Consider the following 26,485-nt stretch of genomic DNA (forward strand, 5'->3'; position numbering starts at 1 on the left):
GAGTGTACGATGTACCAAACGCAGAGCAGGAGAGTAGTCAGTAAAGCCAGGGTCAATAGTAATCGCAGGAACAGCAGAGCCAGGAAACAAGAGAGAATCACAGGCAAAGACAAGCAGCAAATGAAGGTATAAATAGACTGAGGGCGGGAGCTAGAACCATCTGGCCAGGCTGTGATAGGTTCTCCCACTCCTGAGCCTACCAGCCTGAGTGGTAGGAAATCGAGTCACTCTATCAGACCTAGGAGCAGATGTAGACTGATTAACCACGGGCGTTGACACAGAAGCTGTGTCTGGCAGATCCTTTACACCAACCCCCAAAATGTATCCATAACCCAAAATTAATTCAGACCTCTGACCAGCCCCCAGTATTAATTCAGTCTCCAGACCCCAAAATGAATCTAGACCTTAGACCAGACCTCTAAATAAATCCAGAACCCAAAATTAATTGAGACTCTAGACCAGACCCCAAAATTAATTAAGACACCATACCCCAAAATTAATTCAAACGTCAGACCAGACCTCAAAATAAATCTAGACCCAAAAACCAAACCGAAAATTATATCAGACCCCATTCCAGACCTCTAAATAAATTAAAACACCAGACCCCTAAATAAATTAAGACCTCGGACTAGACCCTAAAATGAATTCAGACCCCAACACAGAAGAAAAATTGTCAAACCTCAAAATAAATTCAGACCTCAGATTTGACCACAAAATTCAGATCTAAAACCAGAGTAAAAAAAATCAATTCAGATCCCAGACCCCTCTATTTACATACCGCTCCCTGCTACTAGGTTGGGTCCTTTTTCCTTCTGAGCATGCATTGGTGACTAGAGGTGAAGAGCACCTGGGAGCAAGGAGCGTAAGCAAATGGAGGGCTGGACGATGCAGAGTTAGGCTGGGTTCACACGTGGCGGAATTTCACTTAAATTCCGCTGCGGACACTCCGCAGCGTTAATCCGCAGCGGAGCCGTTTGTCCATTGACTTCCACTTTAATTTAGCAGTGTTCGTTTAGACGATGCGTCAAAATCCGCTGCGGAGCATAGGCTGCGGAGCGGAATTTGGTGTCCGCAGCATGCTCTGTCTGTTGCGGAGCAGTGGCGGACTCATGGCGGAATTTCTCCATTGACTTCAATGGATATTCTCATTTCCGCAATGAAGTCCGCAGCTGTCATGCACATGTTATGTGTGCTGCGGATGCGTCTTGCTTTTTTAACTTGACATTTCTTCATTCTGGCTGGACCTATGTATTTCTAGGTCTACAGCCAGACTGAGGAAGTCAATGGGGCTCCCGTAATGACGGGAGCGTTGCTAGGAGACGTCTGTAAATAGTCACTGTCCAGGGTGCTGAAAGAGTTAAGCGATCGGCAGTAACTGTTTCTGCACCCGGGACAGTGACTACCGATCCCAATATACAGCAACGTGTAAAAAATAGAAGTTCATACTTACCGAGAACTCCCTGCTTCTGTCTCCAGTCCGGCCTCCCAGGATGACGTTTCAGTCTAAGTGACGGCTGCAGCCAATCACAGGCCAAGCACAGGCTGCAGCGGTCACATGGACTGGCGCGTCATCCAGGGAGGTCGGGCTGGATGCCGAAAGAGGGACGCGTCACCAAGACAACGGCCGGTAAGTATGAAATTCGTTTACTTTCACTAGGGAAAGTGCTGTCCCTTCTCTCTATCCTGCACTGATAGGGAGAAGGGAAGCACTTTTCCCGCAGTCCGCAGCAGCTAGTCCGCATCAATTTTCTGCACATTTTGTGCAGATCCGCAGCAGAATCTGCAACGCAGATTCTGTGCGGCATTGATGCGGACAGTTGCGGAGGAAATCCGCCACGTGTGGTCATGCCCTAACTGTAGTCACTGCAGTCCGTATAGTTTCACCTAATGGAAACTACACAACCCCAACTTACTAAAGTAACTCTCCTGATCAGCAACAAAAAAAAAACATCAGGCAACAGCGCCAGGCACTTATTTAAAAAAAAATGTAAAGCAGGCCCCTGATGAGAGTAGCAGCCGTACTGCCCTGATGGCAGCCCCATTCCTTTATCACTGGGGAACTGCATTGTTATCAGACTAGGGGTTGTGAATTGACCCAAGAGAAATAGAAACGGTGTGGAGGCGGAAACAAACACTAGACCCTTCTATTCGGGTGAAAAAACCCAGCACCATAATATGGGGCCCACTTTGATCTTTGCTTTGAGGATCCCTCTCTTTCATGTACATTACTTTATTATTGAAAGTTATTTTTCGCTGATTTCAGGTGCATTGGTGCAGGAGGCAAACCTCACTACCTGTACCAACACATTCCCTCTGAGATAGTCTGCACTGTAAGAGCTTGGGAGGGGGGGGGTGGCCCTATTCCACCACTTCTGGGCCCTATACCAGTACCATTACATGCATCTTTTGTAAATATGACTGCCAACGTGAATATGTTAGCCAGCACCTACCAAACAGGGCATAAGGTACAAATGTGTATTTGAAGAGGCTTCCGAAATAAGTGAGCAGGCAATTCTCCTACCATGTGTCTATAGCTGTCTGATAGGAGTGTTCACTCATATTCTGGTCCTGACTGACAGGTTATGGCTGGAAGAGAAAGTAATATGCGAGTGCCCGCTCATTGGCTGCTCAAAGCTATTTTACGACAGTGGAAAAGACCAATGAGGGATCATATAAAAGTTGTATTTTCTTTTCTCTTGGTAATATGTGGACACAATAGCTAGCAATGTTATGGGAGCACTATGGATGGTATTATGTGGGCACCATGACTGGCACTGTTATGAGGGCTGTGTGGATGTAATTATAGAAGAAATGTAGCTATCATTGGAAGCACTAGGGCTATTATGGAAGCACTAAGGATATTGTTGTGTAGGCACTGTTGGGGCACCGCCCTTAAATTGTGGGGGTGTGGTCAGAGGATTTAAGGGTGGGGCTTGTGTATGAAGCTACAGTATATATAGAGCATCCTTCCTCAAGTGATTTTTAAAAGATAAGCAAGTGTTTGTTTCCATATTCATCTCTATGAGAAATTGGAACCTATAGACACCTATAGAAGAACCGTACTGTGCATGAAAAATGAATGCAATCTCTGCTTTAAAAGCAAGTCTGATCTGTAGGTATTTACCACAGCACTGATCAGACGGCTGCTAATTCATAGTGACAGGACCATTTCAGCATTCAGTACACTGTTAGATTTCATTACACCTTATAGTATAAGTGAAACATTGCAATACGTGATATAAATGCATTGCTGGTTAGTCTCTCATATCCAGATGATTGATACATTTTGGTGACTGATAGATTTGCAAAATCTCACCGCCTAATTGAATCCTAGAAAATATTTTGCACTTGTTCTCTTCACAAAAGCTAATTTATCAATAAATAACTGAATCAAAAAATCGACAGCAGAAAATGGAACAATCTCGTCTGACAATTTCAAACAATACGCAGTAAACCGCTATTGATATAATGATGACGGGGGCTTTAAACATTTTCTAAACAGAACAATTTATGAGAGTCATAAACTCTTCTATCTTTACTTTATTACATTTTTTGCTTTGTCTTTTTTACTTTGAATCAAAGAACTCCCTATGGGTGGAATGAGCAGATATTTATGACAATCTGTGTTGCCATTTATGCTATGGGCACATGAATAACCTTTACTATCTTCTCTGCTGTCCAGATGGAGGGCATATACAGCAATTTATCTTATTCCTGGGAGGGGGGTCTAAATCATAAAATCCCATGATGGCTGAGATTAAGGCTGGTTATACATGACAGGAAACAAGCACACCGTGAAAATTCCTTTAAATACATATCCCCTATTATATCTTAAAGGCCCATGCCCGCTAATATAAAAATATATATTAGAAACCCCTCTGGGCACACGAAGGGCTAACATTAAAGGGTCGCCACTGAGCAGCCGTTATAGCAGAGGCATAACTTCAAGGCGCTGGGCTTCAATGCAAAATCTGTAACAGTGCCCCCAAACTAAATGCCATATAAAAGAGCAAGGAATGCTGGGAAACATGTCCCTGTGTGGATATCAGGAAAGGCAGAAGTGGCTGCAGTCAGCAGAGGGCTTCAGTGCAAGAACAGTATTTGAACCCCCTTGCTCCTAAATACGTAGCTCAGAATAGAGAACCCCTCTTTAAGTCCCTCTATCCAAAGCACAATCTACTAGTATATGTGAATCATGACATTCATTAGCTCAGTCCCTCACATGCAATCGAATAGACAGCAGCAGGCCAGTTTTAGTGTGGCAGAGGTCCCCCTTACCTGCTGGGCCCGTTTACAAATGTCTCTGAAGGAAGGAGTTAAAGGGGTTTCCCATGATCATTATTTATCACCTATCCACAGGATAGGTGATAAATATCTGATCAGTAGGGTTCCGACAGCTGGGACACCCACCGATCACGAGAATGAACTTACCTTGCCGTTCATAGGAACCCCATAGGAAGAGAGCGGTAGTGCACATGCTTGACCACCGCTCCATTCATTTCTTTGGGGCTGCCAAACGCTATCTTCAACACCCCCATAGAAATTAATAGAGCGGTGGCCGAGCATGCGCACTACTGCTCCATTCCTATGGGGCTCTCAGGAAAGGCAAGGTATGCCCGTTCTAGTGATCGGTGGGGGTCCCAGTGGCCGGACCCGCACTGGTCAGATATTTATCACCTATCCTGTGGATGGGTGATAAATAATGATTATAGGAAAACTCATTTAATAACTAGTATCTCTTCTTACTGTAGTTTGTCTGAGGTTCACACGTAACGGAATTGCTGCAGAAACTAGCAGCATTTCCGCTGTGGAAAAACCACACCATTTCCTGCGTTTTATACTGTAGAAAATGGTGCGTGTTTGCGGCGTTTTTCACAATGCTGGGAGATGGTGACATCTCCTCTGAAAAACGCAGCAATTTAGTCCACTTTCCGCAGCAGGAATTGACATGCCGCATTCCGGAAAATACGCACCGCAGGTCAATTTCTGGTCGGAAATTTTACACAGCGTGTGGATGAGATTTGTTAAATCTCGCCCACTTTTCTCCTACTGTATTCTGCTGCGTATTTTTCATCCGCAATTCCAGACGGACAATATGCAGCAATTCCGTTATGTGTGGACAAGCCCTTAATATTATGCATGATTTGTGGTGCTGACAGTTGCATGGCTGTGATAAATGAGTAACAATATGGTAATACTACGTAGAGTTAGCAAATGTATATGATGTTTCCGGTGTCCTAATACAAATTTTGTGACTCCAGCAACTTACATGTAGACACTATGATACAGAAATCAAAATACAGAAACCATCCACTAAAAGACAAAAATGGTGCGAGAGTTGGTGACTACGTGACGATTTGTACAGAACATTTGATAATCAAAGCCACCAGACTCATGGTTAAGAACATGAGCTTTACATGAGATGGAAACATGTGCAGAGCGTTCTTACAGTACCTCCCGCGGCTGGAGATATGTTGGGAAGTGTTTGGAGATGGAATCTTATCATTCAGGTACAGACTTAGCTAAACGTGCTTAACGTGCTTTTGATTTGGACATATCAATCCCATGGGATTTAGTTCCTTATGTCAAAAAGATCAAAGTCTTCTGGTCAATGCTTTAAGATTTAGCATTGGAACAAACACAAAAAATGTAACCTAATATATTGCCATTACTTTGTCATTTATGCTTAGAGCTAATGTGAAGTTTTTTTGCTTTGTTTCATTTTTGCTTTTACTTTTTTTTCTCACGGTTTTCAAAACATCCCCCATTCTGTCCTGGTCATGTGATGGACACACTGGTGCATGGCTCGTTACAAAAACAGGGCTCTGATACACATACTGTAACTGTAGCAATGTAACAATCACATCCCATTGATTCGGGGACATCATTGTACCACATTTACAGTATGAAATACAGACAGCACCAGCAGATTATTTATGGTTTCCAGTTAACAGATTTGTTTTTCTGAACTATTCAAAGCAAAAATTAACTGAAATAAAAAATAAAATAATAATAATAATAAAAATAATAATAATATAATAATAATAACAACAACAACAACAATAATAATAATAATAATAATAATAATAATAATAATATAAAAAAAGGTAATAAAGATATATTTTCACATTTGGTCCAGTTTACATTTCCTTACCATATTGCCAGTTGTAGTCACCTGGTTTACTTGCTGACTAATCCGTATTTAGTATCGGTGGATGTTTTGGAAGTTTTTGGAACCTGTCACATTTTAATGTCACAGCTCCTCTTACAAGGCAACTATGGTGTCAAGATGTCATAAACACATAAAACTTACCACAACAGAGTAGCAAACTTTAAAGCCAGGCTTAGCCACAAAATGATCATCTGATTTAAACGTGATCTTGACTTGATTTATTTTGGATGTCAGTCTTGGAGGAACTTCTTTATGTCCGCACCATCGCCCACGAATGACTGTGCTTGTTTCTGAAGCTTCTTCCACTTCCACAAAATCATACCTAGAGGTCAATGAAATGTGTCAATGCCAACAATTTAATCTGGTTTCTATGTTAATGCTAAGTAAAAGAATTTGTCCCAGGTTTACATAGTAGTTTAGAAGGTGTTCCAGAGAAAGTCACTTCACACATGGAATTTAAAGTGAACATGTCACATTAAACATGCAGGGTTATCTGCAGACACACTATTATAGAGCAGGAGAAACTGAGATGATTGATATATAGTTTGGAAGGAAAATATTCAGTATAGCTTGTCATTTTGTAATTTATGAAGTAAAATCCCTTCTTAATCGGCGCTTATGAGTCTAGTGGTCAGTCCTACTTCTTGACTGACAGATATTTCTGCAGCTGTCAATCATTGCAAATCCGCCCACTGGACTCATAAGACCAGAGTGAGCTGGAATAAAAAATAAAAAAAATGACAAGTTGCTTTAGTATATTTTTCTGGACCTTTTTATAGACATAATACTATTTTTGCTGCTATTATTCTTATTATTCATATTCATATTATTATTATCACCGACTCAAATACAGTTTTTCTGTCGCTACCAGTTTTTCTGCCGCTAGGATAAAAATAAATAAGAGGATGATTTATCACTAAATATGTTTTTACGGCTGAAGTAATGAATGGCGGCAGAGGTTCAAAGGGATTATCCGGGTTATTAGAAATGATGGCCTATCCTTAGGATAGGCCATCAATATTAGATCAGTGGGGGTCCAACTGTAGCCAGCCCATATCCTAAGGAAAGGCCATCAATTTTAATAACCTAAATAACCCCTTTAACTTGAAGCTTTTAGGCCCCAATACAAAATCTCCAACCAGGCCCCCATCCTATTATGTTACATATAGTTACATAGTTCGTACGGTTGAAAAAATACACATGTCCATCAAGTTCAACCAAGGGACGGGAAAAGGGAAGTAAACAAAAATTTCTGCACACAAGAGCTTATATTTTTTTGTTCTAGGAAATAATCTAAGCCTTTATTAAAGCCGTCTCCTGTCCCTGCTGTGACGGCTCCTGTGGTGACTATTCCATAGATTCACAGTTCTCACAGTAAAGAAGGCTTGTCGCCTCTGCAGGTTGAACCTTTTTTTCTCCAGACGGAGGGAGTGCCCCCTTGTTTTTTGAGGGAGTTTTACATGGAACAGGATTTCACCATATTTTTCGTATGTGCCATTAATATATTTATATAAGTTAATCATGTCCCCCCCTTAGTCATCTTTTTTCAAGGATAAATAGGTTTAATTCTATTAATCTTTCCTCATACCTTAGATTCTCCATGCCCCTTATTAGCTTCGTTGCTCTTCTTTGTATTTTTTCTAACTCCAGGGCATCCTTTCTATGAACTGGAGACCAGAACTGAACTGCATATTCTAGATGAGGCCTCACTAATGCTTTGTAAAGTAGTAATATTACGTCCCTGTCCCGCGAGTCCATGCCTCTTAATACACGACAATATCTTGCTGGCCTTTGAAGCAGCTGATTGACATTGCATGCTATTATTTAGTTTATGATCTACAAGTACACCCGGATCCTTCTCAACAAGTGACTCCCTCAGTGTAGCACCCCTTGGACATATGATGCATGCAGGTTATTGGTACCCAGATGAATAACTTTTACATTTATCTACATTAAACCTCATTTGCCAAGTGGACACCCAAACACTTAGTGTGTCCAAATCAGCTTGCAATTTACGAACATCTTCCATAGACTGAATAATACTATATAGCTTGGTGTCATCTGCAAAAATAGAAATAGTGCTATTAATCCAATCCTCTATATCATTAATAAATAAGTTGAATAATAGTGGTCCCAGCACTGAACCCTGGGGTACACCACTTATAACCGGGGACCATTCAGAGTAGGAATCATTGACCACTACTCTCTGGATACCTTGAGCCAACTCTCAATCCAATTACAAACTATACTTTCTAAACCTATAGTCCTTAATTTACCCATTAGACGTCTATGGGGGACAGTGTCAAATGCCTTTGCAAAGTCCAAAAACACTATATCCACAGCGGCCCCTCTGTCTAGGCTTCTGCTCGCCTCTTCATAAAAAGAAATCAGGTTCTTTTGACAGCTTCTGTCCTTAGTAAAACCGTGCTGGCTGTCGTTTATACTTGTTACCTATAGGAATAAGTTTTGAACTATAATTACCCAAAGTAGATTAGAAAATCTCCCATTTATCATTTGTACCATTATTTGACGTTAGTTGTACCCAGTCTATATCCTGAATTACAGCCCTCATCCTGGGGAAATTGACATTCTTAAAATTAAGTGTTTCTGCCCTCCCAACCTGTGTTTGTTTTTTACAGTATAGGTAAAATATAACTATATTGTAATCACTTTTACCGAGGTTTCCATGAACCTTGACGTTCCCAACAAGCTCTGCATTATTAGAAATGACTAGATCCAACAGAGCGTCACCTCGAGTCGGGTCTTCCACAAACTGGCCCATAAAATTTTCCTGCAACAGGTTGAGGAAATTTCTCCCCTTTGCAGCTGAAGCCGAACCATGACACCAATTAACATCCCAGTAATTAAAATCTCCCTTTATCACTACTGTACCCCCTGTGCAGCCCGCTCCATCTGTTTATATAGCTGATCATCCATCACCTCAGTTATATTGGGGGTCTATAGATTACACCAAAAGTAATTTTTTCAGTGTTTACCTCCCTTTGTAATTCCACCCACAAGGTTTCAACCTCCTCACAGTCTTCACCCACTATTGTCTCTTTCGCACTCGCCTTCATATCACTTCTCACATACAGACATACACCACCGCCTTCATATCACTTCTCACATACAGACATACACCACTGCCTTCATATCACTTCTCACATACAGACATACACCACCGCCTTCATATCACTTTTCACATACAGACATACACCACCGCCTTCATATCACTTCTCACATACAGACATAAACCACCGCCGTCATATCACTTCTCACATACAGACATACACCACCACCTTTCCTATATGTCTTGTCTTTCCGAAACAGTGTAAAACCCTCTAGATTTACAGCCCAGTCGTGTGAAGAGTCCGGCCATGTTTCAGCTACACCAACTAGATCTATATGTTCCTCCAGTACCAAGGCCTCCAGCTCCCCCATTTTGCTTGCTAGACTTCTGGCATTTATGAACATAAACTTTAACTTGCCATTAAATGTTTCACTTTCAGTATCAGAAATTTGATTATTTGACATTATATGGCCATTTTTGTTTTCATTGCTGTTTTGTAACGAAAGGATCTCCTTATATTGTTGTCTAGTCCTCTCCCCAAAGTCTATTTCTCCCCCCACCAATATAGTCTGACCCCTCTCTAACCTAACTACCCCTTTTTTTTTCTACATTGGCCTCCCTCCTCAACCCTAGTTTAAATACTCCACCCCAGCAAGAATTCTCTCCCCCAGCACAGCGGACCCCCTTCCATTTAGGTGCAAATCATCTGCAAGATACAGTTTGTACCCCAATGAAAAGTCAGCCCAGTGCTCTAGGAACCCAAAGCCTTCTCCTCTACACCAAGACTTAAGCCATGCATTTAACTCCCTGAGCTCCCGCTGTCTTTCCTGTGATGCGCATGGCACAGGCAGTATTCCTGAGAATACTACCTTGGAGGTCCTTCCCTTCAGCTTGTAGCCTAGTTCTTTAAAATTATTCTTAAGGCTCCTGCACCTATCATTTATTCTGTCATTGGTACCTACATGGACCACAACAACCTACATGGACCACAACATGTGACATTAATCATACTAATATCTTCTTATGTGGCATAGAGGCATTTGGGCACCATGAGGCACCATGGCCTGGCTGCGACTGCGATTACTGAATACTATATGTCTTTAGGAATTGTATATCATTAATTTCCTTTATCACATTTTAAACATTTTTGAGAAATTTGTAATATATAGCTCTTTACTAAATGTTCCTTCACACACTTTTTTCAGTGTTTTAAAACACATGTAAAAAAATGGCATGTGTTTTAAGCATTTTTAATGTCATTTTTACATGCATTTTTATGCCATTTTTTATTTAGTGTCATTATGTACATGTGTTTTTGAAGTCCTATAAAGAAGCCTATGAAAAAAGCATAAGAGAAAATGTCAGTGACCCAATAAACACTATGAAAACACCACAAACCAAAATGCTGTGTATGCAGGCGTTCTCCTATTTTACTGAAGAGTTAAAAGTAACATCTGGCCACAAACGTTTTGGGCAAAAAAAAGTGCTAAAAAATGCAGTAAGAAAAGTCACTGAAAATGCAAGAAAACTCTGTAAATCCAGCCTTAAGGAAAGGTCCCTTTCATAGGTTCTGACTAACCTGCATACGTCATTTTCTTGCTCCTCCAGGCCAAACTGACTGTCAAATGCCAGCTGTATTCTAGTGTTTTCTGCAGACTCCAGTTTCCAAGTAAGTAGAAGGTTTCTTGGATAACTGTTAGGGAACCGTGGGCTGGTTACACAGCCATTTGCCATAACATGGATGGTTTCTTCTTTCTGGTAAAGTTTGGTAAGGAGATTGCTCTCTGTTGAAATAAAAATAAAATATGTAGTGTCAAAAATAAAACAATTCAAGTTCACACCCATAAAATAAAATATTTCGCCAGGCAACCTGCCACCGGCATCGTACACAGCCTAACCGGTTACCCAGCGGCTTATTGATGCCCTGTTGCCTATTCTGCTATTATCTCACCAAAGCTAGCGTGACTTAACTCAGTAAAAGTATGAATAACCTTTTCATCTGCTCACATTAGTGAAAGATTAAACAATACAAATATATATATATGGGGCAGGAGGATGAGCAGCCTCCACAAGGGAGATCCGAGGACCTCCCACAAACAGCTAGGCACCTTTAAGAGCTTGAGATTGGACTTCCTCTCTCTCTCTCTCTCTCTCTTCTGGATTAGCCCCCAGATGACAGACCACCCCAGTTAGAACAGGTCCATTTAAGGCTCTGATACATGGGCCAATGAACGGGTAAATGAGAGACCATACGAATGCTCATTCCCAATCATTGCCCTGTGAAAACTAAGCAAAGATCATCCAATGAACGAACAAACGCTTGTGGCCATAAAAATCATAGTAACAATAGTTTGTTCCCATACACTCAATCATTGCTCTGTTTGAATGGCGCAAATGAGCATCAATTGACAAGCTGTATTGTCGATTTAGCCAGAGTGGCACTGATCATGATTAATAAATAAAAGATAGATTAGATAGATAGGTAGATAGATAGATAGATAGATAGATAGATAGATAGATAGATAGATAGATAGATAGATAGATAGATAGATAGATAGATAGATATTTCCAAATGAATAGGCAGCACAACACAGGTTCCAATTCAGTGAAAAAAGGTTTATTCACCCATACGTCAGTGCAATGTTTCAGCCCACATGGGCCTCTCTCAAGCATTGAGAAAGGCCCATGTGGGCTGAAACGTTGCACTGACGTATGGGTGAATAAACCTTTTTTCACTGAATTGACACATGTGTTGTGCTGCCTATTCGTTTGGAAATATATATATGTGGGACTGGAGCATGAGGTCCTAAGGCTTGTGCACACACAACTACGCATACTTTGCATTTATATGCGTTTCTCTTCCCTTTTCCACTAGATAGATATGAGAGAGAGCGATAGGTAGATAGATAGTAAGATAGATAGAAAGATATAAATACATGGCATAGATAAATGATAGATAGATAGATAGATAGATAGAAATACATGAGATGATAGCTGGATTGTAACGTCCACAGTCACGAACCGTCGTTCCTACTCACTCCTCGATGGCCGCGCCCATGGACTCGTAAGTGATGGCCGGCATCTCCATCCTAGGAGACACCAGCACTCACTTCCGCTCCGCTCTGCTGTGTCCCGTAGGGTGCGTGCACACTCGTGCCCAGCCTAAAAGGGCCAGCGCGCACATGTATATTATTACTAATTAGCCCATGATCACCCTGGACTATAAAAAGGGCTCTGCCCTTTCACTCCTTGCCTGAGCATTGTTGTGTTATCCTATGCTAGTCTTAGCAAATGGTCCCTTAGTGTTATCCTGTTCCCGTTGTTCCCATGCCCTGCTACCTGTATCCTGTGCTGTGTTTGTTCCTGAACCTTACAGTGTTGGAGTCGTGTTGTGTCACTTGTCACGCCTGCTGTCATACACCACGTCTGGTATCATCTGCCACGCCTGATATCATCTGCCACGTGTGGTGTCATCTACCTTCAAGTGCCATCTGTGCCTAAGCCTCTGCTACTGTCTGGACTATCTCAGGTACCCTTGTATAGACTGCTGTTTGGCCAGCTGCTACTCTGCTATGGTGGTGCGGCCTAGTTGGTCCACATACCCACGGATCGTGACATAGATAGATCGATAGATAGATAGATAGATAGATAGATAGATAGATAGATAGATAGATAGATAGATAGATAGATAGATAGATAGATAGATAGATAGATAGATATGAGAGAGTAGATATCTTGAACAGAGATGTGCAAAAATCAATTGTACACAAATCGAATTCGGGACTGAAATTAATTTTTCCTCGAAATCTGAAACTTTTGGGGTTCCTGGCACAGGAATCGTGGCAAAATGGCCGCAATTCACAGATTAGAAAACATGATCACATGACCTAGGATGGGCTTCCCCATAATTCTTTGCAGACAGCTTTCACAAGATGCAGTACAGTCGTTGATGTCCTAAAAGACATCAGAGAGTCGGATATTACTTTTTAGGGCATTTGGGGCACTTGCGATTTGCAACGAATTTATTCAGACCGAATTGAATCGGACCCGAAACTAATTTTGGGGAATTCGCTCATCTATAATATTGAATTTACAATAAATAGATATTGAATTTACATCATGGTATCCATTAGGTATTATACCATAGTACTATGGAACTATATAGCACTTAATTGGCAGAATGATCCAAACTAAGTCTCCCCCTTATAAAAATGGGTGCATTTTTAGAGGACATTGGTCCACAAAGGGAAATTAACGCTGAACTTTTTCCATTTGCACGGTGATAAATAACAGATTTCCCCATAAATGTTCAGCAAAACAATGAACGGAGACGCAGAAAATACTTGATTCTGTGAGTTCTTCTTTTAAAGTGAATTTAAATCACTGTAACAAACTGGAATTGCTTCACTTATTAAGAATAGAAGGGAAGGGGGCTGTGCGGGGGCTGTGCCAGTATGGATGAACTGCTCCTCTGGCCGCTCTTCCGGTCCGCACTCAGTGATATGTGGATACTAAGTCATCTCCCATCAGTGTCTCCAGAATACATGACTTTACTGGAAACATTGTTCCAAATATCTTAGAACATTGAGACATAGAGTTCAAAACATAACTTGGAAATCTTGTCCTCATGTCTGAAATACCTACAACAGATACCAAAATATGGCAACATGTTCTTCGTTGTAGAATCACATGTACGTTCTCAGAATTTCGGGCATCAATACTGGCGTGAAAGAAAGTTTGTGACATTTCCCACTCAATCACGAAATAATAGTTTATAGATGGCAAAAGATACTGACAAACTTTCATTGAGGAGCTATCCATGGAGACAAGTAGGCCCCATAGCAAAAATTAAAAAGTGACCCCCATATTGGTGCTGTTTCATGCCACCCTTGTACAGAGGGAATGCTTGTGTGCCGTGAAATGTAAAATTTCCACCCACTGTATTTTTGAGCAAATAGGTTGTATTCTGACTGTTAGATCAAGTATGAGGGTCCACCAGCAGAACTGCTCAGATGCCCAAGAAAACGGCATATAGTGATGTCAAGCAGCCGCTGATAGGGGCCTCACTTTATCTTTGCCATGGGGCTCCCAGTCCTGTATGAACACCATTGCTAGGCCACCGGGTATTTTACCGTTAACTCCTCCAACATCTTAGACCACCAGGGACTTCAATATTAACCCCTTCACCCCCTTAGACTACAATGGACTTTACTAGTGACCCTTATCGCCACATTAAGCCATTAGGCAAGTCTCCATGAACTACTTTACTGCTCTAGATCACCGGGAATGGGACCATTATAACCGTCACCACTCTAGACAATCAGGGATACCAACACTAATCCCTTAATATCCCTGATGTTCTAGGGCAGTTGAGGAAGTACCATTTCCACCCTAGACCGCCAGGGATGTCATTAAAACCATTCTTTACCATAGAAGAAAAAGGAATAAACCATTAGCCCTATCACTGCCGCTAGTCATCAGGGACGGTACACTAACTCCTTCAGCACTCGAGACCACATGCATGTTAGGGATCAGACTATTAAACCCTTTACTACCCAAAATTAAAATAAACCCTGAAACCACTCACTATAATGTAGCCCTGATTGGTGGTATAATTTGTAGATCTGCAGTAGTGCATGGGTACTATATGGCGGTAAAATGGGAGCATTTGTAGTATTATTAGGACACTTTGTTAGAGGTATTATTTAGGCATTGCACGGCAGTATTCTTTGTTATTTGGGCACTAGACGGCAGTAGTTTGTGAGCGCTTGTTTAGTCTTTTACAACTAACATCAGTGACACTATACAATATCCTTCAAAGAAGTCCCAAAGCAGCCTCAGATTATTACCAAAAGTCCTGCTAACATTTAGGCCGGGTTCACACATAGCGTAAATTCTGCAATATATTTAATTAGGGAAAATCCGCAGCATAATACAGTAGCAGCAGCGAGAATGAGATTTGAACAACTTTCGTCCACACGCTGCGTAAAAAATCAGCGTAAATTAACCTGCAGTACAGTTTTTGAATACGCATGTCAACTTATGCTGCCGAATTGCTGCTTTTCTGTTGCGGGTTTTCCCCATTGAATTTAATGGAAAGGTAAAACCCGCAACAAATAGCAGATGTTGCAAATCTCTGTTTCTGTGTCCAGCCCGGCCTCCTGGGATGATGCTTCATCCCATGTGACTGCTGTAGCCAATCACAGGTTGCAGCGGTCACATGTGATGAACCGTCATCCCAGGAGGCCGGGCTGCAGGACATCAAAGGGATGCATCGCTATTGCTACGGGTAAGTATAGACTTTTTATTTTTCCATGCTGTTTTCTGCACTGGACATTCCGGCCGAAAAACTGCGCCACAATTTGGTGCGGTTTTTCATCTGGAAGTCCATGCAGGGACCAGGGTGGATACGCTGTGTACTTTTACGCAGCATATTCACCCTGTGTGAACAGACCCCAAGGGCATGTTCACACATGGCGGATTTGTGGCAGAATTCCGCTACGGACAGGCAGAAGTGGAAATATGCAGCAGACATTTCATTCTTTGGTTTCTTTAGTTTACTTAGTGCAGATGTTGCAGAAAACAATGGCGCTGAAAATAGCATTCCGCAGCATGAGAAAAGCATCAGATTTTTACTGTGGATTTCAGCCTTTGCAATGCAAGTCCACTGCGAAATCTGTTCCTTCTGGGTAAACCCATTAGATCTGCAGCAGAAAATTTCTGCCATGTCTGAACATGCTCTTAGGTGTTAGGATATGAGCAGGCAAAGCACTCCTACATAATGCTTGTAGAGAGGTGACAAAGCTGATGTTCTATTTGGAGTTGACAACATTCTAATATTCTGATTGATTGTTGGTTGTCATAGCCCAACCTACTGAAAAATACTGCATGCGTTCAACTTGAAGATATAGTACAATTTCCGCATTCTGCTTTATACTTGTGTACTTTACATTGTACTTGCTGCATAATCCATTACCTCTTGGTGCATTATAAACTGACAGCAGAAAAATCACAAAGGTAAAATATGACTAAAAAAGCCACTTAAAATTCATGCTATAACTCTGCAGTTAAACCCAGCATCCAGTAATATATTTTTTGGCAAGGGGAACATAAGTTTTAGGCGAGTGGTACATATAGGTTCATTACATTAATATATTTGGCATCCAGCTATAAAACATAATGATGCTCGGGATTCTTGGCTGATCATTAGTTCACTTCAAAGAGCTTAGTCATCAAAACAAAAAAGACTTAAAGATATAAAATTCGGAAACCAAATCATGGGAAGTTCACCTTGAGGACAGGAATGTTCTGTTTAGTTATCGTCACCATCTCGACAGCTTAAAAGGGCTTGTTACAGACCGTGTGATTGCAACATTGTATCAAATAAGTAACACACGTCTACATACAGTAATACCCTACAATGTCAGGAGACACTCTACATGCAATGGGCTACATTAATATGAATCCATTAGTATACATTTTCACCGCAAACTAGCGTACATGTATTAAAGTATGACAAGCACCATCCATGCTAAGAACCTGAAGCGGCACTCTGACTGTAGGGGGCAGCATTTTAGCAGATTTAGGTTATGCCCACACGTAGCGTAAACGCTGCAGATTTTTCTCAACGGACTTCATTGCGGAAAACCTGCAGAATTATACAGTAGCAGAAGAGTGGATGAGATTTGAACAAATCTCATCCACATGCTGCATAAAAGAAAACGCCCAAAAAAGTTCATACATTGACCTGCGGTGCGTTTTTTTTAATCCGCAGCATGTCCATTTATGCTGCGGAATCGCTGGTTTTCTGTTGTGGGTTTTCCTTATTGAATTCAATGGGAAGGTAAAACCCATGATTCCGCAGCAAAAATCGCAACTCAGAAAAAAAAGGCTATACTTACCCGTAGTAATGGTGAGGCGCCCGCGTCCCTATCTCAGGTTGCAGCGGTCACATGGGATGAAATTACATCCCGGTGGGCCGGGCTGTAGGACGTCAGAGGGACGTGTCGCCATGATTATGGGTAAGTTTAGGATTTTTTCTCTTTACGTGCTGTTTTTCACAGCGGATCTCCCGGCCGAAAAACTGCACCACAATTTGGTGCGGTTTGTCAGCTGGAATTTCCTGCGGGGTCCAGGGCAGATTTGTCAAATACTTTTACGCAGCCTATCCGCCCTGTGTGAACATAGCCGTACAATTCATCTTTACACCTAAATTTTTTTTAAGAAGAAGGGGGAGGGCCTGGATTGTCACTTTTTTTTTTGCAGTAAAAAAGACTAGAAGCGAATGACAATGCATTGTGGTAACATCCATTGTGTGTAACTTTCTGTAATCATAATTACTATAGTTTCACTTTATTTGAGATGATTTTGCCAGTTCTATTCATTATTATAAGTTATCATATAAGTTACAGAGGCGTAACTTGAAGCTCCAGGGCCCCAATTAAAAATTTGTGACAGGGTCTCCCAACCTATTACAAGCCATTTATAATTCTGCCAAATTTTTATGTGGCAGAAGGGCCTATGGGCCGGCTTAGGCACCAGGGTCTCTGCACTCTCTATACCCCTGACTCTCAATTTTTCATTTCATGCTTATTTTATGAATTTTTAAGCTCCTTGGTGACAATGTGCAACAGGCTGCTTGTTTAATTTCAACAGTTTACATAAATCTTGCCGTCAAATCTGAGAGATATTACAAATTGTTCAATGGGTATAAAATATATATTTTTTTATGAATGGATTGCAATCAGTAACAAATTCAGCTGTTTCAATGACAACAAATAGTCTAAATAAAAATGTATAATAACAGTAATCCTCTTAGAAAATTACTTGGCCTTCAACGATTAAAGATTTAGTAGAAAGGAAATCAATGTTGATACACTTAAAACCTATTTGTAATACAGTGTTCCCCATTAGTAATGGATACTGTAGTTAGAATAAGAAAAGCTTATTTTAGTTCATAGTGTCCCTGTTAAATATTAGATAAGGCAGAAATATTTAACTTTATTTATGTTGTAGCTATAAGAGACAAAAACTCAAATCATACCACTTACTATTATTTTTTTTCTTCACAAATGAGTAGTACATGTGTGTATATATATAAAACGTTGTAATGTATCTCATTAGAGCAAAGTGGCATCTTTCTAGACTTCCAGCAGTCTGTATTCCCTCTTTACATGCTTGTAGGGTCACTGTTAGGGTATGTGCACACACACTAATTACGTCCGTAATTGACGGACGTATTTCGGCCGCAAGTACCGGACCGAACACAGTGCAGGGAGCCGGGCTCCTAGCATCATACTTATGTACGATGCTAGGAGTCCCTGCTTCGCTGCAGGACAACTGTCCCGTACTGAAAACATGATTACAGTACGGGACAGTTGTCCTGCAGCGAGGCAGGGACTCCTAGCATCGTACATAAGTATGATGCTAGGAGCCCGGCTCCCTGCACTGTGTTCGGTCCGGTACTTGCGGCCGAAATACGTCCGTCAATTACGGACGTAATTAGTGTGTGTGCACATACACTTACTGTTAAGAAACCTCCTCAGTCCATTAGAAATCCTCCTAGTGTAAAACAGTAAATAGTAGAGAGGGAGGAGGGGGATGCAGCTGTAGATTCTAATTCATTGCTTTAGTTAAAAACCAGAGTGGAGTATGTGCAGCAAGGAAGAGACATCTGATTGGCCCTCGTATTTAGCAAACATGGATAGAACATTTTCATTTACAGAAACCAGCAGAGGGAACAAGAAAGACCCCAAATAAGTAGGTTACACACAACATGGCTTGATGTACTACATGTCACGATCCGTGGGTATGTGGACTGCCGTAGCGGAGTAGCAGCTGGCCAAACAACAGTATACAAAGTCTATGCAAAGTCCTAGCACAAGAGTACCTGTTATAGTCCAGACAGTAGCAGAAGCTTAGGCACAGATGAAACTTGACGGTAGATAATGCCAAACGTGACAGATGATACCAGGCATGGCAGATGACACCAGACATGGTGTATGACAGCAGGCGTGGCAGATGGCACAATACAACTCCAACACTAGAAAGGGCACAGGAACAAACACAGCACGGGATACAGGATACAGGTAGCAGAGCACGGGAATGCTGGGAACAGGATACGACTAAGGGACCATATGCTAAGACTAAAATAGTAATACACGACAACACTCAGGCAAGGAGTGAAAGGTCAGGGCCCCTTTTTATAGTCCAGAGGGATCTGGGAATAATTAATTAATTATTTACATGTGCACGTTGGCCCTTTAAGTCCGGGAACTAGCACGCGCCCACCCTAGTGGTCACTGCAGGGCAGAGCGGCCGGATGTGCTGGCATCTCCGCGGAGCGAGACGTCGGCAGGAGGAGAGAGGTCTGCGGTCGCGGCCGTCAGCAAGTAAGGGGAGGTGGCCATTACAGTACCCCCCCCCCCTTTTCTTTGGGCCAGAGCGAATAAGGAAGTTTTTAACGAGGATGGGGGCATTAAGGTTCTCTTCTGGTTCCCAGGACCTCTCCTCAGGACCAAACCCTCCAGTCCACCAAATAGAAATTCCTTCCTCCTACCCTCTTTCAGTCCAGGACCTCCTTTACCTCGAACACATCAGAAGAACCTCTGCGAGCAACTACAGGACCAGGAGTCTTACTGTAGTGTTTCAAGAGGGACACATGAAAGGAGTTGGGGATTCTGAGGGTAGGAAGCAGCCGAAGCTTATAGGAGACAGAGTTTATCTGTTGCAGGATCTCAAAAGATCAGAGGAACCTGGGAGCAAATTTGTATGATGGCACCTTCAAGCGAATATTCCTTGATGACAGCCAGACTTTGGTCTCAGGAAGAAACTGAGGCGGTTCTTTTCTTCATGTATCTGCATTTCAGTTCATGCGATTGACTGCCAGCAGAATAAAGGACCGGGTCTGCTGCCAGATTTGTAGAAAGTTCCCAAATTCAGAGTCGGCTGTGGTACCTGAGATGTAGTCGGAACAGAAAGAGGGATTCGTGGATGTTGTTCGTAGACAATATAGAATGGCGTGGAAGTAGTGGTTTACGAGAACTCGGCCAATGGAAGAAGCTGTACCCAGTCGTCATACTGCATGGATATGAAATGACGAAGATAGTTCTCCATAATTTTGTTAATCCTCTCGAATTGACAATAGGACTGGGGATGGTAGGCAGAGGAAAAGTACAATTTCACATCTAGGAGTATAATAGAGGGCTCTCCAGAATTTTTAGGTGAACTGAACCCCCCGATCAGACACTATATGAAGAGGCAAGCCATGCAAGCGGAAGATGTAAAGAATGAAGAGATTTGCCAGTTGAGGAGCACAAGGTAGGCTGGTCAGCGGAATAAAGTGTGCCATCTTCGAGAATTGATCCACCACCACCCAGACAGTATTGCATCCTGCTGAGGGAGGAAAATCTGTGTGACAAAGTCCAATGCAATATGCTGCCAGGGAGCGTTGGGCACAGTCAGAGGTTGGAACAGGCCGGCAGGCTTGGAGTGAGCAACCTTATTAGAAGAACAGACAGTGCAGGAAGAGACAAAGTCCACAATATCTTTGGGCAGTGTGGGCCACCAGAAATGACGAGCCATCAGATCTTTAGTTTTACAAACACCAGTGTGCTCAGCCAGTTTGGAGCTGTGTCCCCATTGAAGAATTCTCCTCCTGTCTGCCAAACGAACAAAAGTCCTCCCTGGAGGGATGTTTCTAACTTGCAGAGGATAAGCAGAAACAATGCAGGACGGGTCTATGATACATTGAGGGGTCTCTACAGTGTCCTCTGTTTCAAATGACCTGGACAGGGAATCGGCCCTCACATTTTTGTTAGCGGGACAATAGTGGAGCACAAACTGGAAATGGATGAAGAACAATGACCACCTGGCTTGACGGGAGTTTAGTCGTTGAGCCGACTGGAGATAGTTGAGATTCTTGTGGTCGTATTATATCAGAATGTGATGAACTGCGCCCTCTATCAGATGTTTCCACTCCTCCAGTGCAGACTTGATGGCCAGTAACTCCCGATCCCCAAAAGAATATTTGCGATCTGCGGGAGAGGAACGTCTAGAGTAATAGCCATACACCACTGCCTTTCCTTTGAAGCTTCTCTGGAACAGAAGTGCACCTGCACCAAGAGAGGAAGCATCCACCTCCAATGAGAACCGTCGAGACACGTCAGGATGATGGAGGATCGAAGCTGAAGTGAAGGCCCTCTTGAGGCTATTAAATGCTGATTCTGCCTCTAGAGTCAACACTTTGGAGTTCATACCTTTCTTGGTAAGGGTAGAGATGGGGGCTGTCAGTGACGAGAAATTTGGGATAAACTGCTGGCAGAATTTAGCGAATTCCAGAAAATGTTGGATGGACCACAAACACTGAGGACGTGGCCAACCCAGAATGGACTTTACTTTCTCAGGATCCATCTTGAGGCCTTGGTTCAAGATGATGTTGCCCAGGAAGGGCAGGGAATTTTTTTAAAAAAAATGCCCTTCTCCAGCTTGGCATCCAGACGATTCTCCGTTAATCGCAACAGAACCTGACGGACATGATTCCGGTGTGTCGTCGGATCTGGGGAGAAGATCAAAATACAAAATATTGTTGAGCTAGACCACCACACAGATATAGAGGAGATCTCGGAAGATGTCATTCCCAAATTCTTGAAAGACTGCGGGAGCATTACACAGACCGAAGGGCATTACCAGGTAGTCGTAGTGCCTGTCTCGATTGTTGAATGCAGTCTTCCACTCATTACCTTGAGAAGTTGTAGGCCCCACACAATTTCAGATTAGAGAAGATCCCGGCTCCTCGTATATGGTCAAATAGTTCGGAAATTTGTGGCATTGGGTATTTGTTCTTGACCGTGATCTGGTTGAGACCACGGCAGTTAATGCAAGGTCGAAGAGATAAAAAAATTTTTTAATGAAGGAGACCCCAGCCCTGGCCGGGGAGGAGGATTTTCATATGAAACCCCTCTCCAGATTCTCCTTGATATAGGCTGACATGGACTGAGACTCTGGCAAGGAGAGGGGATATACCCGTCCACAGGGAGGTGAAGCATCTGGAACCAGTTCAATCAGACATTCGTAAGACCGGTGTGGATGAAGCATTTTGGCCTCCTTCTTGCTGAAGATGTCTGCAAACTGAGTAAAATGAGAAGGTAATCCTGCTAATGACTGAGGCAGAGGAGGCTGGACAGGACTGATCTGTAACAGGCAGCGGTGGAGACATTTGGAGCTCCATTGGACGACTTCTCTGGAATTCCAGTCAAGGACAGGTGCATAAATCTGGAGCCAAGGCCGACCCAGCAGAACAGGATTGATGACTTTAGGCAAGACGAGAAATTTAATGTGTTCAGTGTGAAGGCTCCTACTTGGAGCTTCAGTGGCTTGGTCTCGGACATGATGGGATCGAGCAAAGGAAGTCCATTCACCGAGGCAACAGCCAGATGCATTTCCAGAGGGATTGTGGGCAACTGGAGAAGATCCACTAAGTCTTATTGGAAAAAAGTTTTCCGCAGACACTGAATCCAGGTAGGCAGAGACCCGGTCTGTCTTCTCGCCGGACACTATAGTCATGGGAATGGACAGTTTGGGATAGAATCTCTTATGTAGCGCCATTCCACCTAGGGTTGTCTCTCCAACCAATTCTAGGTGCTGGAGTCCTGAAGTGCGTCTGCGTTGTTTCTCCTGGAATGACAGCTTGAAAGGGTCCATTTGCATAGGTTCCTCTGGTGGAACAACTGATGAGGGCAGAAGGGGTTTCTGAAATGTAGGAGCCAGCCTACGGAGTCTTCTGTCCAGGCGAACCTCTTGGGACCATTCATGGATCCTCATGTCAATTTCGGTGGCCAGAAAACTGAGATCATCTAGGGTAGGTGGCAGATCTCGAGCGGCAAGCTCGTCTTTAATATTGGAAGATAGTCCCTGCCAGAAGGTAGCAACCAAGGCCTCATTGTTCCAGGACAGCTCTGCCACTAGGGTACGGAACCAAATTGCGTACTCGCCCACGGAGGTGTTTCCTTGGCAAAGGGTAAACAGAGATGGAGCTGCAGAAGAGACTCTCCCAAGTTCCTCAAATACTGTGCTGAAAGTCTGCAGGAAACACTGTAAGTCACGGGTCTCTGGTCCCTGACGTTCCCATATGGGGTTTGCCCATGCCAGGGCCTTGCCAGTAAGGAGAGAGACTATAAAGGCGATCCTTGAGTTATTGGAGGGAAATGCCTTTGCATACAGTCTGGAGTGGATCTAGCATTGGTTTAGAAATCCCCTGCAGGTCCTTGCATCTCCATCGTAGTGAGGAGGTAGTGGCAGGGGGAAACAAGGATCGGTACTGCCAGGAGGTGTAGCAGGAGGAACAGCAGGAGCAATAGGAGCAGTTGCCATGAAGGCTACAGCATGCGCATCCAGTCGATGTGCAATGACGTTCACTGAATAGAGAAGTTGGTCCTGTCATGACCGGAGGTCTCGCATATCCGCCTGCATGATTTGTTATGTCGTAAAGGTCTTGGGTTGACCAGCGAGGTCCATGGCCTGACTGTACTGTCACGATCCGTGGGTATGTGGATCCACTAGGCCGCACCACCGTAGCGGAGTAGCAGCTGGTCAAACAACAGTATACAAAGTCTATGCAAAGTCCTAGCACAAGAGTACCTGTAATAGCCTGACAATAGCATTGGCTTAGGCATAGATAAAACTTGACAGTAGTTAACGCCAAACGTGACGGATGATACCAGGTGATTACACCAGACATGGTGTATGACAGCAGGCATGGCAGATGGCACAACACGACTCCAACATTAGAAAGGGCACAGGAACAAACACAGCACGGGATACTTGCAGCAGGGCACGGGAATACTGGGAACAGGATACGACTAAGGGACAATTTGCTAAGACTAATATAGGAATACACAACAATGCTAAGGCAAGGAGTGAAAGGGCAGGGCCCCTTTTTAATGTCCAGGGTGATCTAGGAATAATGAATTAATTATTTACATGTGCGCGCGCTAGCCCTTTAAGGCTGGGAACTATCGCGTTCGCACACCCTTGTGGTCACTGCAGGGCAGAGCGGCTGGATTTGCTGGCTTCTCCGGAGAAGGAGATGTTGGCAGGAGGAGAGATGTCTGCGATCATGGCTGTCAGCAGGTAAGGGGAAGTGGCAGTCCACGTCCGTTACACTACATTAAATACACATCTTCCTAAGGAGGGATTGTGATTTATTTTTTTAAATGAAAGATACGCATTAAAGGTAAACTTCTGTAAAACACAACCTTGTATTGCAATTATTCACTAAGAGATTCTACAGATTAAAGAAGCACTGTGCTTGCTAGGTAACATTAAAATAAATTTGGTCCATTGCCTAGCAACAAGCTCTGCCAGTCGGTGACTCTTCTGGATATCACTACTTATGTGGAGATTAGTGTAGCCACATACCAGTCTCAAAATTACAGCTAAAGTATATTCATAGCCATTACCAGTAGAAGATAGCTACCAGTGCCGCAAGGAGGTCATGAAAGTTAAAGTGGTTACTGGTTAAACAAAGTATATATAGAGGGGGCCCTTATTTATCAGCCAGAGTGGAGAGCGGCTACAAAGAGCATCTCTCTAAAGGACCTGGCATATTTGTGCATTACAGGATCAGCCAATTGATTTTAGTGAGAACTATGTAATACTTTATTCTTCCTGTAGAAGCGCTAAAGTGAAATGCAACACTTGCTGCTGAGATCACTCCAAATTATAGCTGATCCCTTAGCAGCAGCACACCCTGTAATAAGCAAAACATCGGCGGACGTTTCTTCCAAAAATTGATTATACAAAGTGGACAACCCCTGTATGTCTTGGTGGATAAATTGGGGACTACAGACAGATTCATTGTCTAGGAGGAGTATCTGCAATACACGTAAGTTGGGGTTGTTATATTTAGACAATGGTTTTGAAGTGTTTAACAGAAAAAAAATGTAACAATATCGAAGATTTTGTATACAGAAAAATCATAGACAAAGAGTTCTTCCATTAGGCTGGGTTCACACGACCATGTTACGTCCGTAATGTACGGAACGTATTTCGGCCGGAAGTCCCGGACCGAACACACTGCAGGGGGCCGGGCTCCTAGCATCATAGTGATGTACGATGCTAGGAGTCCCTGCCTCGCTGCAGGACAACTGTCCTGTACTGTAATCATGATTACAGTACGGGACAGTAGTTCCACGCAGAGGCAGGGACTCCTAGCGTCGTACATAACTATGATGCTAGGAGCCCGGCCCCCTGCAGTGTGTTCGGTCCGGGTCCTCCGGCCGAAATACGTTCCGTACATTACGGACGTAACATGGTCGTGTGAACCCAGCCTTAGGGTATGTTCACACGAGGGCGTCCGTTACGGCTGAAATTACGGTGATGTTTCAGCCTGAAAACATCCCCGTAATTTCAGCCGTAACGGCATGTGCAGGCGCTTGAACGCCGCGTCCATTACGGACGTAATAGGCGCTGCTATTCATTGGAGTCAATGAATAATGGCTCCAATTACGGCCAAAGAAGTGACAGGTCACTTCTTTGACGCGGGCGTCTATTTAAATTACGCCTCGTGTGAACAGACAAACGTCTGCCCATTGCTTTCAATGGGCAGATGTTTGTCAGCGCTATTGAGGCGCTATTTTCGGACGTAATTCGGGGCAAAAACGCCCGAATTACGTCCGTAAATAGGCCGTGTGAACATACCCTTAAACTTCCTTCAAAATGACTTATAGCGCAGCCATGGATGTATATCCTCAAGTGCACAGATGTAATTGTATTTAAGAACTTTTTTTGTTCCAACCGTACAGTATAAAAAGAGCAGCAGAAAAATCCATTAATCATGTAAATTAATTATCCTTCCTGATCAGCTGCATCAAAAGAAAATATGACTCCATTCATTAATCGTGACTACTGCAAGTGTTTGTTCTGCTCTGTGTAAACATAGTTTTGTTCTTAAAATCATAAAACCATCGAGGCAAATAGTCTGTTGTGAACAATAACATGCAATAATAATAAGAATACTAAATATTTTGACTCAATGGAGAGGAAAATAGTCATATTGTCTCAAGCCATCAGGGGAGTCAATGAAAATAAATGGAAACTCCCACTTAACTAGGCTTGGCTCTAATTACAATACAGTACAGTAATAGAAAACTCTTTGCCTTTGTATATTAGTATATTTGTAAATGGAATTAAATGGGTCTCCTGGGATTCAAACACTGCTGCCAATAGTTACAGCGTAGAAATTG

General features: G+C 42.8%; 1 protein-coding gene across 1 annotated transcript in view; it reads right to left on the minus strand.

Moving 5' to 3' along the window:
* The window catches only part of PDGFD (platelet derived growth factor D), a 211,048-nt gene that overhangs the window by 108,104 nt on the left and 76,459 nt on the right, over positions 1-26,485 (minus strand). Inside the window, exons 2-3 of the mRNA XM_075851545.1 lie at positions 10,822-11,026; positions 6,314-6,494 (exon numbers count right to left, since the gene is read on the minus strand). Coding sequence (XP_075707660.1) covers positions 6,314-6,494; positions 10,822-11,026 — 386 coding nt within the window. The remainder of the gene's footprint in view (positions 1-6,313; positions 6,495-10,821; positions 11,027-26,485) is intronic.

The sequence above is a fragment of the Rhinoderma darwinii genome, chromosome 2 (assembly GCF_050947455.1).
Source record: "Rhinoderma darwinii isolate aRhiDar2 chromosome 2, aRhiDar2.hap1, whole genome shotgun sequence".
NCBI classification, from domain to species: Eukaryota; Metazoa; Chordata; class Amphibia; order Anura; family Rhinodermatidae; genus Rhinoderma; species Rhinoderma darwinii.